The following is a 13765-nucleotide window of genomic DNA, read 5'->3' as shown; positions in this document are numbered from 1 at the left end:
GGGGGGGGGGGCGCCCTCGCAGCGCCGCGGAGGCGCGTGCCGCTGCCACCGCTGGAGAGCCCGGAGGAGCCCAGCTGCCCAACGTGGGATCCCCTAGGGGATCCCCTCTGGGTGACCCCACAACACCGGGCGTGGCCTCCCTGAGCCTCAGTTTCGCTCTCTGTAAAATGATCCCGGGGATGGCTGCTTAACTGAGAAGGTAGTACGAGGCCCTCAGCAGATACTTACTGCACACCTGCTATGCCGGCCCTGGGGATACAGAAGTGAGCATCGCAGGCCCAACGTCCCTAGGAGAGCTTCCATTCAGAGCAGAGCAGGAAGGACGCACACTTGGGCTTGCATTAGCATCTTCTTGGAGATCTTGCTGTCACTCAGATTGCTAGGCCCCACCCCCAGAGTATCTGATCTAGAAGGGTCTAGGGTAGAGCCTGAGAATTTGCATTTTCAACGAGTTTTTAGGGACCGCACTCTGAGAACCTCTGACCCAAAGAAGTGTGAGGACTGGGATAGTCTGGGAGGGTGGTGCTCAGATCCGTGCAGGGAGATTTTCAGGACAGTGATGATCACTTTAACCTGAAACACCCCTGTATTGTCTTTTCCAAGGACCTCTCACAGCCCCGGGGTAACCATTACCCTGATCCCCACTGAACAGATGAGAAAACAGAGGTACTCCATGGAATCTAGGACATGACCCCACCAGCCCAAAAGCTTCACCTACCCCTGCACTTAGCCTTGAGGGTGGGGAGGGGGTGCCTAGAAACCTGGGGTGGGGGATTTTGGAAAGGATTGGTTGACTTTTCCCTACCAGGCTTTCTTCTCTATCCTTCATTAAAGATCCCTCTGGGGGCAGCTGGGTGCCTCAGTGGTTGAGCATCTGCCTTCAGCTCAGGTCGTGATCCCTGAGTTCTAGAATCCAGTCCCCCATCAGGCTCCCCGCAGGGAGCCTGCTTCTCCATCTGCCTAGGTCTCTGCCTCTCTCATGAATAAATAAATAAAAATTAAAAAAAAATCCCTCTGGAAGGGTATGAACAAAATGTCTTCTACCTAGAGGCCAAACGCCTCTCCTTTGGTGATTATTTCATTCATGTACTCATTCAACAGATAATATCAAGTGTCTACTGGGGAGTGGATACCATAATAGGTGCTGGTCTACTGGCCACAGGACAACTGGATGCAGTGCCTGGCATCCAGGGGGGAAAGTCAAGTTTAGTAAAGATAGCAGACACACGCATGTGAAATTCACATGCGTGTAAAATCATTAACTGATGTCAAGAAGTACAAAGTGCGGGACACCTGGGTGGTACAGCAGTTGAGCATTGGCCTTCGGGTCAGGGTCCCAGGTCCTGGGAGTCCCTCATTGGGCTCCCCAAGGGGAGCCTGTTTCTCTGCCTCTCTCTCTGTGTCTCATTAATAAAGAAGAAGAAGAAGAAGAAGAAGAAGAAGAAGAAGAAGAAGAAGAAGAAGAAGAAGAAGAATGGGAAAATGTATGCAGGGCACTTGGCCAAGTCCAGGGTACCTGGAAGAGAGTAAGTCTTCTGACAGTGACTGAACTCAGATCCCCTGATTCACCATCCAGGAAATTTTTTATTTAAAAAGATGTATTTTTAAAGAATTTGGGACGACTGGGTGGCTCAGTGGTTTAGCGCCTGCCTTTGGCCCAGGGCATGATTCCAGAGTCCCTGGATGGAGTCCCACGTCAGACTCTCTGCATGGAATCTGCTTCTCCCACTGTGTCTCTGCCTCTCTCTCTCTCTCTCTCTCTGTCTCTCATGAATAAATAAATAAAATCTAAAAAAAAAAAGTGTGCTTCTTTAAATTATTTTTAACACTAAAAAAAAAAAATCCTAGAGGAAACCACTGGATTTCCTTAATCTCTGCTCCCACAGTGCCTGGTGCTGAAGCACACAATAAATATTTGCGGAAGTGAGTTAGTCCATGTGACAGAAGAGAGAGAAAGAGAAAGAAATTCACTGGAAGCTGCTGTCCAACACTGTAGTAACACAGTAGCTGTCTTGCCTTCTAGTTTTCTTCCAAGTCACAGGTCTTTGGGGGTTGTGTGATTTGTTTTTACATATTCAGAACTTCCTCCTTCCCCACCCTGTTTAATCTCTGATAATCAAAGTGTGGTCCTTGAAGGAATCTGGGAATTTGTTAGAAATGCAGACTTGTAGCTCCCTCCCACCCACCCAGACCTGCTGATTCAGGATCTACATTTTAACAGTCTCCAGGTGACTCCTGGGCACATTCAGGTTTGAAGTATAAATAATAACAAGCATTTTTAGATGCTTACCATGTGCCAGACTTTATTTGAAGCACCTGAATAGACAATATATAATAATACTTTGCACTGTCTACTGTCGCTCATATTATTTCTATTTTAATGTTTATCACATTGTGTTATTGCTGTCATTTGCACATCTGTCTCCCTCACTAATAATGTTGTCTTGGGCAAATTACTAAGCTTTTTGTGCCTCTATTTCTTTTTTCATTTGTAAAAATGGAGACAATAATAGAACCTACTTGAAAGGATGAAATGAGACAATGCTCATAAAATACCACAGCAACTAGCCCATGGTAAGTGCTCAGTAAATGCTTGTTATTATTATGCCAATTTTTCAATCTTATGTTGAGAATATGGGAATAAGCATCCCAGTACATTTTTCCCCCACATCTGATTATTTCTTTATGGGAAATTCCTAGAAGGGTCAAGGAATGTCATGTTCAGACTAACTGGGTTCTAAATAGCAAGAATGGCCAACCTTCCTAGGTAGGGACCATGATTGATCACTCTGAGAACAACCAGAAATTAGCATTTCACCCTGAATAGGGATCTGGCGGCAGGTTCATTTCCCATGATGATGCTCTTGAAAGCATCTCCATCTCTTTCCTTTTTTTTTTTTTTTTAAAGATTCTATCTATTTATTGATGAGAGACACAGAGAGAGGAAGAGACATAGGCAGAGGGAGAAGCAGGCTCCACGCAAGGAGCCCGATGTGGGACCGATCCTGGAACTCCAGGATCACGCCCTGAGCCTGAGCCAAAGGCAGACGCTTAACCGCGGAGACACCCAAGCGTCCCTCCCCCTCTCCTTCCAACCTAGCTCTTCTCAACCTTGAGGACAATCCCAAGTCCTCTAAAGGAAACCTCAAAATCTCAGACAATGCCATTCTTGGCTTCAACTATAAATGCTATGTAAACATGATCATAAGACGCTGTCTACTATTCTACTGGCAAGAATACATTGCTCAAAACTAATCCCCATGGTTGCCTATTTAGGTCTTTACAGTTTTTCAGTTTTTATTAAGAACTTGTCAGTTAACGAAAACAATAGGTAAAAAACGGTCTTTCCAAAGTTTTCCTTCACAGTCCATTCTAGGATGAAGGAAGGGGGGGTGATTATTGTTAATGTGATAACTTTGTCGCAGGAAATGCAGACCTGAGGCCAGGCCGCCTTTCTAGAGAACCCCCCGCCCCCAGCAGCTCCCATTTCAGCCTTAATGAGGGACCTTGCTCCCTTCATTCACTTTAAAATGTCCCTGCGGAGGGCGAAGGAGGCGCCCCTCCCCCCACCCCTGCAAGTGAAAGGAGCTCATTAAGAAGTCCTTTCTCAGGCATGAGGATTCCCGCTGGGAATTTCACCTTGGGGCCAGGTTCTTCCTCAGAGAAAGGTTGACCCTTCTGCTCTGAAATACCAAAAACATTTTTTAAGTTAAAATTTTAATTTTGAGGTAATTGTAGGTTCTTGTGCAGTTGTAAGAAATAATATAGAGAAGAAAAAAAAAAAAGAAATAATATAGAGAGATCCCCTGATGTACAGATCTCATCTTGCAAAATGAGATGCTGATATTGATGAGATACTGATATTGATACAAGATGCAGAACGTTTCCATCATCCCAAGTATCTAATGTGTTGCCCAAAGGCATTATAACAGAAGGGATAGATTCTAGATTCTCCTTCTACCAAATACTGGAGGAAAAAATACTACAGACATTTTCCTGTTTCTGTTTATTAAGATTCTCATCATATCTTCAATACTAGCTCCTTTATTATAAAATCACATCGCCAAATGCAAAGTTACAGTTGGCCTACACTTTTCAAAACACCTATGTCATAAAAGTCATCAACAAAGGAAGGCTGGGGAATTGTTCCAGATTAAAAGAAACTAAAACAGACAAGATAACTAAATGCAATGTATGGTCTTGGATGGAGGTAAACAATTGCCATAAAATATGTTGTTGGCACAACAACGTGAATGTGTTTAACACTACTGAACTGTATGCTTAGAAATGGTTAAGACGGTAAATTTTATGTTATGTGAGTTTTTTTTAACCACAATTTTTAAAAAGGATATTATTGGGACAGGTTTTTTTTTTTAAGATTTTATTTATTTATTTGAAAGAAAGTGAATGAGTGAAAGAGAGAGAGAGCATGAGTAGGTAGGAGCAGAGGGAGAGAGAGAAGCAGATTCCCTTGCCAAGCAGGAAGCCCCACTTGGGGCTCCATCCTAGGACTCTGGGATCACAACCTGAGCTGAAGGCAGATGCTCAACTGGCTGAGCCACCCAGGAGCCTTATTATGGGGACAATTGATGAAATTTGAACATGAGTGTAAACTAAATAATAATATTGTATCGATGTTCAATTTCCTGAATTTGATAGTTGTACTTTTGCTTATGTAGGAGAATGTCTTTGTTCTTCAGAATTACATACTGAAAGTATTTAAGGTAAAAGGGGATGAAATCATTCTAGAAAAAAAAAAATGAAGAGGAGGTAAATAGCACAAACAGGGCAAAGGTTAACAATTATTAACTCAGGGTAGAGTATATGGCTATTTTTGAAACTCTTTCGTAAACTTGAGTTTATTTACAGAATAAAGTGGTGAAAAGAAGTTAAATGATCTTTGTTCCCATCCCGTCACCAGGGAAATAAATTTCTATTTTAATATATCTTTGAGTACTGACTCTAGGAGAGGTGCTGAGCATTTACATGCATTTTCTTCCTTAATCCTCTCAGTAATTCCACCAGGAGGTCTTAACTCTTATCCTTGTTTTTTTGTGGGAGCAGGGGGATGGGTTTGAAAGAGGAAAGGTGCTATCCAAGGTCTCACACTGGTTAGGGGCAAAACTGAGATTGGAACTTCCCAAATGTGCTCTCAGGATCATTCTAGAATGGCCTACACATCTTTCTCTGTGTTATTATTTTCCTCCAAACCATGGACTCCTGTATACACTTTTACACTATTTAGCATCTTGCTTTTTCACATACACAGTTATCTGTGTATACATGTATCTTATGAATGGTGTTATTAGGTCTTAGAATGGAATTGTCCATTGGCACCTTTCATGTGGGTAGGAGTTGCCAAATTGCCCAAGATTTGAAGTCAACCCTGTAGATATATTTGTCCATTCATGCAACATGTCTTTATTGAGCATCATGCTGGGTGCTAGGACAGAGCAGTGAACCAGACAAAAACTCCCCTGTTGGGAGGCTGTTACTGGCTGAAGAAATGAGCCACTTAAAGTAGGAGGATTAAAAAAAAAAAAAAAAAAAAAAAAGGTAAATCAGGACCAGGTAGGGTGCAAACTCATCAACATATGGAGCAGTGGGGAGATTATTGATTTTCAAATAGGCTCTGAGCTTGCTGGAAGCCATAAGGGGTCAATTCCTCTTTTAGTTTTCTACCCTTGTATCTGCACATTAATGTAAACATCTCTCTGTTGCACTCCTAGGACAATTCCAGTTTTCTGATTTTTGTATGGGAAGTGGTGAAAAGAACTGGCTTCCTTGTTCAAAATCTTCCTTAATCTCAAGATTTTTCTTTGACAAAAATTCTAGAAGTGGAATTCCTAGGGGTAAGATCCTTGGCCTAAGCTCCAACAGACTTTTAAACTGCCCCCTCTGAAATTTGTTTTTTAAATGGCCCTTTGGGCAATTCCTAGTTTTGAGGGTGGGGGTGATAATGCCTCCACCTTTGGGGATTCTCACCCCTTATTTCAAATTCAAGGTAGGAATCTCTTTGGCTGAGAAAATGAGGCCTCGGATCTCTATTGTCTGTTTTGTTTTTCTCCTCAGGACAATTATAAAATGAATGCCTGGCCTAGCCCAGTTTTAGGACTGCAATGCAAATTGCCCCAAGGCACTGAGAAGCGACCTGGGTGTAACCTGGGAGGGGCTGCCAGGGGAACTTTCTCTTCTAGACCACTTTACTTATCTGAAAGATGGAAAAATCCATTCGGTCATTTGGACAGCAGATATTTATTGACCACATTCTATATATGCCAGGCACCGTGCTAGGTGCTGGGGCCATACACATGAACCAAGACAGATTACTGCTCCGCCCCCGTGCAGGTTGAAATCTGATGAGACACACTGGATTTGTAGAGTCGAGAAAGGACATTGTGAAGCTAGGAAGGAGGGGGAGGTGGTGAGCAGGTTCAGTGCAGGTGAACCGTCTGGTGGGGGTAAGCCAACTGTGGGCAGACGTGAAAGATGAATGGAAGTTAGGTGGACTAAGTCGTCGACCTCTGGCCATGGGCATCAACGTAACAATCAAGGGGAAGCCTTGGGATCTTGGGCTTGTCACCCTCCCTTCACCCACTATTCCCCAGGTCAGCATGACTCAGGAATCACTTTCCAAAGCCTAGCCTGAGGACAGGGTTATCTGCAGGCTGTGTATAAGGACTTCCTGAAGCTTGGAAGGAGAGGGTCTGCCCAGAGGAGATAAGGACAGGTCTGGACAGGTCTGTTTATCCCAAAACAAAAGAGGAGGCAGAGTCCAGATCCAGAGCAAATCCAGGAAGTAGAATCCTTCTTTCCCAGTCCCTAGCAGCAGTTACTATTATTGTATCAGACACTGTATGAAGCACTTTCCACGTGGCTTTTGTATAACCTTCAGGAAGCTTCTGAGGCAGGTACTAGAAGGGCCAGGGAACCTTGGGGGCAGGTCACTCAGGTGTCAGAAGCCGGTGCCCTAAGCCACAGGGCCTCCGTACTCTCAGCCAAACAGTACCCTATAACATGTTTCCTGTACCATTTAACTTTTCACAATAACACGATGAGGAAAACACTGGGAGCCTTTTTTTGGGGGGGAGGAATCCAAGCTTTAGAAAAGATCATAACTAGAGGTAAGTCCCAAGCCCATGTTCCCTGACTCACCAAACAAATATTATTCAGCACCTACTGTGAGGTAGGCCCTTTTGCAGGTGCACAGTGAACAAAATATAGCAGCAGTCAAAACAGATAGATGAGCTGTCCCTCATGGAGCTTACATTCTAGTTAGATAGGCAGGCAGGAATAAGGAAGTCAATACACAGAAGATTGAGGTGATGGTAAGAAGAGATGGAGAGTGCTAGAGGAAGAAAGTGGAGACTTGCTCTTTAATACGCAGGCAACAGAAGGCATCTTTAATAAAGTGTCATCTGAGCAAAGACCTGAAGGAAGTAAAGAAATGAGCCATGAAAAATATCTGGGAGAACGAATTCCAGGTAGACGGGAAATTAACTACAGAGGACCTGGGGTCAGAGTATGCTTGGCATGTTCAAGGAAAAGCAGAGGTCACTGTGGTGAGAGCTGAAGAAGGTAGAAGGTGGGATTGGGTCATGGGGGCCCTTGTGGGCCATAGGAAAAACTTTGGCTTTTGCCCTGAGTGAGATGGGGAGTCATGGGAGGGCTTTGAACAAAGGCCAGTCTGCTCTGGAAGAGGCAGGTGTGGGCAAGGGTGGAAGCTGGGAGCCCAGTAAGTGGGGTTGGTGCAAGATTCCAGTGAAGGAAAGATGGTATCTTGTACCAGGGTAATGAATGGAATGGAATGGTGGTGAGGGTCAGATTTGGGATCAGAGTTGAAGGAAAAACTATCAGCTGTGCTGATAGAAAACTGTGTGGAAGCATGAAGGAAGGAAGTAAAAAATGACACTAAGGTTGTTGGCCCCGTATTCCACCCCGTACCCTCTTCCTCATTTGATAATGTGGGAAGCCCGTGTCCAAACTGGGAAAAATATCTGGACAGGGTCACTCAGTGGTTGATGGAAGAATGAGATTGGGCTGCTGACCTTCTTCCCTTTACCATCCTAGCTCTCTTGGTAGTCAAACCTAAAGGTCCAAAAATAAAGGAAGGCCCAAGAGTAGTTTATGGTTTGTCTAAAAGTGAGAGAAAGAGAGTAAGTCAGGGTTTCAAGGGAACAGATATTTATTGGGCATCTATTGTGGGGATAAATGTGGTCCTTGCATTCAGGTAGCTCAGAGCCAAAATACATGTGTCCCAGGGAATGAAAAGTTAATTGCTTATTGGAACTCAAAGGAGAGGGATCCCTGGGTGGCGCAGCGGTTTGGCGCCTGCCTTTGGCCCAGGGCGCGATCCTGGAAACCCGGGATCGAATCCCACGTCAGGCTCCCGGTGCATGGAGCCTGCTTCTCCCTCTGCCTGTATCTCTGCCTCTCTCTCTCTCTGTGACTATCATAAATAAATAAAAATTTAAAAAAAAAAAAAAAAAAAAAAAAAAAAGGAACTCAAAGGAGGAATAGAACTTACCTGGCCAGGAAGAAATAAATTCCCTTAGGCATTGGAGAGGAGGTGAGTTGTTGTTTTTTTTTCTCCCATTAAAATAAAAGAAGGTAGAAAAAAAAAAATGTGTATGTGGGGAGTCTCCTCCCCCCACCCCCCCATTAAAAAATATAAAGGTTTAGGGGCACTTAGGTGGCTAAGTGGTTGAATGTCTGCCTTTGGCTCAGGTCATGATTCTGGGATCTAGTCCCATATGGAGCTCCCCTATGGGGAGCCTGCTTTTCCCTCTGCCTATGTCCCTGCCTCTCTCTGTGTGTCTCTCATGAATAAATAAATAAAACCTTTAAAAAAAAGAATTAAAAAAATATAAAGGTCTAGAATAGGCAGTCAATGGTGGAAAAAATTAGAACACCAGTTTTCTCTGTAGGAGTTGGGGCAGAGATTATCTGGAAAGGACAAAAGAATGTTCCAGGGTGAGGATGATTTCCTATATCTTGATAGGGGTTTGGGTTACACAAGCACACACATATGTATATGTGCATACGAATGTTCAGCAAATGTACCCTTAAGATACAAATCTTTTAGGTAAATTTTACCTTGAAGATAAAAGAGTATAAACAAATATTAAATTCTATTAATGGGGCAGCCCCGGTGGCACAGCAGTTTAGCGCTGCCTGCAGCCCGGGGTCTGATCCTGGAGACCTGGGATCGAGTCCTGCATCAGACTCCCTGCATGGAGCCTGCTTCTCCCTCTGCCTGTGTCTCTGCCTCTCTCTCTGTGTCTCTATGAATAAATAAATAAAATCTTTAAAAAAAAATAAAAATAAATTCTAGTTAATGATATGCATTTGAAATGTTTGGAGGGAAGTATACTGATGTCTGCAGTTTACCTTGAAATGCTTCAGAAGATAAGATGGATAGATGGACAGATGCACAAAATGTTAATAGCAAAATCTGGGTGGTAGGGGTAAGAGGGTTCCCCATAATTTCTTTCAACTTGGCTGAATGTTAGGATATTTTCCACAATATGGACGCCTGGATGGCTCCATTGAGTGTCTGCCTTTGGCTCAGGGTGTGGTCCCGGGGTCCTGGAATCGAGTCCCGCATCAGGCTTTCCACAGGGAGCCTTCTTCTCCCTCTTCCTGTATCTCTGCCTCTCTCTGTGTGTCTCTCATGGATTAAAAAAAGAAAAAAAAAAAAAGAATAGTAAACTGTTAAAACTAGAAATGTATATACATGTGAGGAGGAATGTAGGACACCTGGGTGGTTCAGTTGGTTAATCATCACAAAAATATGGAGGAGGGGGACTGGCTCAGTCAGAAGAGCATGCAACTCTTGTTCTCAGGGTCAAGTTCAAGCCTCATATTGGGTATAGCGATTCCTTAAATAAAATCTTAAAAATAAATAAATCTTAAAAAAAAAAAAAAGGAGGGATATTCTCTCAAGAATAACGCATGCTGGGGATCCCTGGGTGGCTCAGTGGTTTGGCACCTGCCTTCGGCCCAGGATGCAATCCTGGAGTCCCGGGATCAAGTCCCGAGTCGGGCTCCCGGGATTGAGCCTGCTTCTCCCTCTGCCTGTGTCTCTGCCTCTCTCTCTGTGTTTCTCGTGAATAAATAAATAAAATCTTAAAAAATAAAAAAAATAAAAATTATGTCCAGGGTGCCTGTCTGGCTCAGTTGGTTAAGCCTATGACTCTTGATTTTCATTTTTTAAATTTTTTTTTATTTTTTAATTTAATTTAATTTAATTTAATTTTTTGACTCTTGATTTTCAGCTCAGATTATGATCTCAGGTTCGTGAGATGGAGCCTGCATCCAACTCCCTGCTCAGAGGGGCATCTGTATCTCCCTCTCCCCTGCCCCTTCCTGTGTCCCTGTGTACATGCACGCGCGCACACACACACACACACACACACACACTCATCTTTCTCTCTCTCTCTCTCTCTCAAATAAATATATCATTAAAAAATTATCTCTCTAAGCAATTCAGGGGAAGCAAATTAGGAGTAATAGTATTATGAATAATAATGATAATAAATAACTTGAAACATTATCTATAGATACAGAAACTATTCCAGAATGAAGGGAAGGCTTTTTTTTTTTTTTTGTCTTCTATCAGCTACCATTGTGCTAGACACTATGCAAAATGCTTTATTTACATTTCATCACCTTACTAACCTGTCTGCTGAAAAACCTTCAATGACTTCATTTCTTAAGGTCTTATGACCTGGGCCCTGCCTTCTGCACCAGATTCTTTCTCTCCACCTGCATGCTCCAGCCTCACAGGCCTCCCCCTCAGATCCTTATGGTCCAGGACCTTAGCAAGTGCTATTCCACTTCCTAGAACACACTTCCCTCCACCCTGTAGCCTGTGTCCCCTTAGAGCTCTGTTGGACCATTACTTTCTCAGGGAAGATTTCTCAGGCCCCATGACCTAAAACACTTCCTCTTATTTACCCTGTCCTTGTCTCCTTAGCACTTAACATAAGTGAAACCTCATAATTGCTCATGAAATCAATTTAATTAGTATCTGTTTCCCTACTCAGTTGTAAGCTCCAGGAGGGCAGACCAAGGACTGAGTCCTTTTTTGCTGTCTGTCTTATCCCCAGTCCTTACCACAGCATCTGGAAGGTGGTTCAATAAATTCAATAAATATCCAGGCCTTCCTCCACTAAGGCATCCTCTTCAGGGTCAGTAGCAAGGAAACAACTTCTTTTTTTTTTTTTTTTTAAGATTTTATTTATTTATTCACGAGAGACACATACAGAGAGAGGCATAAACACAGGCAGAGGGAGAAAGAGGCTCCACGCAGGGAGCCCGACGTGGGACTCGATCCTGGGTCTCCAGGATCACGCCCTGGGCTGAAGGTGACGCTAAACTGCTGAGCCACCCAGGCTGCCAAGAACTGCTTCTGTAGGGGATGGAGAGAGGCACAGGACCAGGAGAAGGCTAGCCTACTTCCTATCCTAACTTCCATGTCCACCCCAGGGCATTTCTCTATTGTTCCCTACCCCAGGGAGAGAAAAGAGAAGATGGAAGATGCTAAGAGCAAAGCCTCAGGATAGAGTTTTCCTGACTCAGAGGGTAGGGGCATACTCACCTCCCCAGGCAAAGGAAAGTCAGTGGGACTGTGCAGTGAGCAAAGGACTCTTAGGGAGATGTAGGATCCATAGAGGGCTTACCAGGGTCACCTCCTAGGAAACATGCTAAACCTTTTACAGGGTAGCAAAGTGGTTAAGACCATAGCTTAGAATTTTTTTTTTTTAAATTTTTTTTAATTTTATTTATTTATGATAGGCACACAGTGAGAGAGAGAGAAGCAGAGACATAGGCAGAGGGAGAAGCAGGCTCCATGCACCGGGAGCCCGACGTGGGATTCGATCCCGGGTCTCCAGGATCGCGCCCCGGGCCAAAGGCAGGCGCCAAACCGCTGCGCCACCCAGGGATCCCCATAGCTTAGAATTTAATCCTAGCTCTCAGCACACTTCCTGACAGTATGACTTCGAATAATTATTCTGCCTCTGTGAGCCTGTTTCCCCATGTGTAAAATGGAGATAACAGTCCTTTCTACTTCATAAGCTACCGCAAGAATCAGTGCGTAATATGTGTAAAACGCTCAGCAGAGTGTCTGGCACATGGTTATTCTCTTGATGGCTGCTACTAACATGCTTATTTAATAATAAGTAATGAATAATACCTGGCCACTCTCTGAGTACTTGTCTAGGCAGGTATATTTAAAGCAGATCTTTCAATGGCCCCTTTTTAGGTTTAAAAAGGCATAAAAGAAATAAAAGGCATAAAAGAATTCCTTCTATGGGTGGACTAAGGTTGAGTGGTCTGGGTGTTCCTGTTGAAAATGAAAGGTGAGGAACCCACTTTGCAAATGAACGTGGCCTCCAATGACACTGAAATGAAGAAAGAGTATTTTACAATAGGGTTCTTTCACATACACGAGCTCTGCGGATCCCTGCAGTCACTGCCGGAAGTAGGCATTACTATTATTATTATTCCAATCAGACTGGGAGTTGACTGAGGCTCAAACTCCTTAGCATAGCACACGCAGAATGGGGGTGGGGTGGGGGTCGAGCTGGGAGTCTAGTTGCTGCTCTGCCACCAACCTACAGTAATGGCTTTCAGGCAAACCTCCTTACCTTGCGCAGCCTCAGTTTCCTTGACTGTAAAGTGGGGCTCATCATCCTAGATGCTGCTTGTAAATCCAGAGGTGAACTGGGCTTGCCTTGGCAGCCAGGATCCCAAGGGCCAGGGTTCTGTGATGCTGAGGAGCAGCGGGGTGCTCCTCTCCACACCTGCCAACAGCTGAGACAGCCAGGGAGGAAAGCAGCATGAATTCCTTATTAATAATAACACACACACATATATATTTTTAATAATAACGTATTTTTTAAAAAGTTCTTATTTCAGTAATCTCTTTGCCCAACATGGGACCTGAACTCATAACCCTGAGATCAAGAGTCGCAGGTTCTTTCAGCTGAGCCAGCCAGGCACCCAGTAACAATTTTTAAAAATTTAATAAGCACTTTTATGGTTGTCATGGTTCAAAATGCTCTAAATGTATTAACTCATGCGATTCTCACAACAATCCTATGAAGTAAGTACTCTTACTACCTCCATCTTATAGGTGATGAATAGAAAGATGAAATCACCTGCTCATAAATATACCTACCACATACGAGGTACTTATTATGCAACAAGCAAACAGCTTAGCACTTTGCACATTATTAAAACCTGTAGCTGCTCTGAGAGCTGAAAAAATGGTGGTGGAATTCAGCACGAATGTTTAACCAAGATGTGGATAGAAGTCCATTGATGCGTTGATTGGCACAAAGGCATGAAGGATGTATGTATTTATAGTTTTTTAACATTTATTTTTTTAAAGGATTTATTTATTTATTCATGAGAGACAAAGAGAGAGAGAGGCAGAGACACAGAGAGAGGGAGAAGCAGGCTCCATTCAGGGAGCCCAACGTGGGACTCGATCCCGGGACTCAGGGACCACGCTCTGAGCCAAAGGCAGATGCTCAACTGCCTAGCCACACAGGCATCCCTGTTTATGGGGGGGTTTTTTCTTTCTTTCTTTTTTTTTTTTAATTTGTTTTATTTTATTTTTTTAAGGATTTTATTTATTTATTCATGAGAGACAAAGAGAGAGAGGCAGAGACACAGGCAGAGAGAGAAGCAGGCTCCATGCAGGGAGCCCTATGTGGGACTGGATCCCAGGATCACGCCCTGGGCCAAAGGCAGG

The 13765-nt window shown here is 43.7% G+C and overlaps 1 protein-coding gene across 11 annotated transcripts in view; it reads right to left on the bottom strand.

Moving 5' to 3' along the window:
• Positions 1–13765, bottom strand: part of COMMD7 (COMM domain containing 7) — a 105852-nt gene that overhangs the window by 84285 nt on the left and 7802 nt on the right. For 8 of the 11 annotated variants that reach the window (XR_011996944.1, XR_011996945.1, XM_072736123.1 and 5 more), the window contains one exon: positions 12654–12819. Coding sequence is in view for 9 of the 11 variants with exons in the window: in XM_072736123.1 (XP_072592224.1) it covers positions 12654–12819 (166 nt within the window). In the remaining 2 variants the exon portion in view is untranslated. Of the gene's footprint in view, positions 1–228; positions 395–12653; positions 12820–13765 lie in introns of those variants that run through there. The other 3 variants (XM_026009895.2, XM_072736127.1, XM_072736126.1) reach the window with 3 other exon arrangements.

The sequence above is a fragment of the Vulpes vulpes genome, chromosome 14 (assembly GCF_048418805.1).
Source record: "Vulpes vulpes isolate BD-2025 chromosome 14, VulVul3, whole genome shotgun sequence".
NCBI lineage: Eukaryota > Metazoa > Chordata > Mammalia > Carnivora > Canidae > Vulpes > Vulpes vulpes.
Note: the sequence above shows the minus strand (reverse complement) of the source record. Positions and strands in the feature narration are given on the sequence as shown.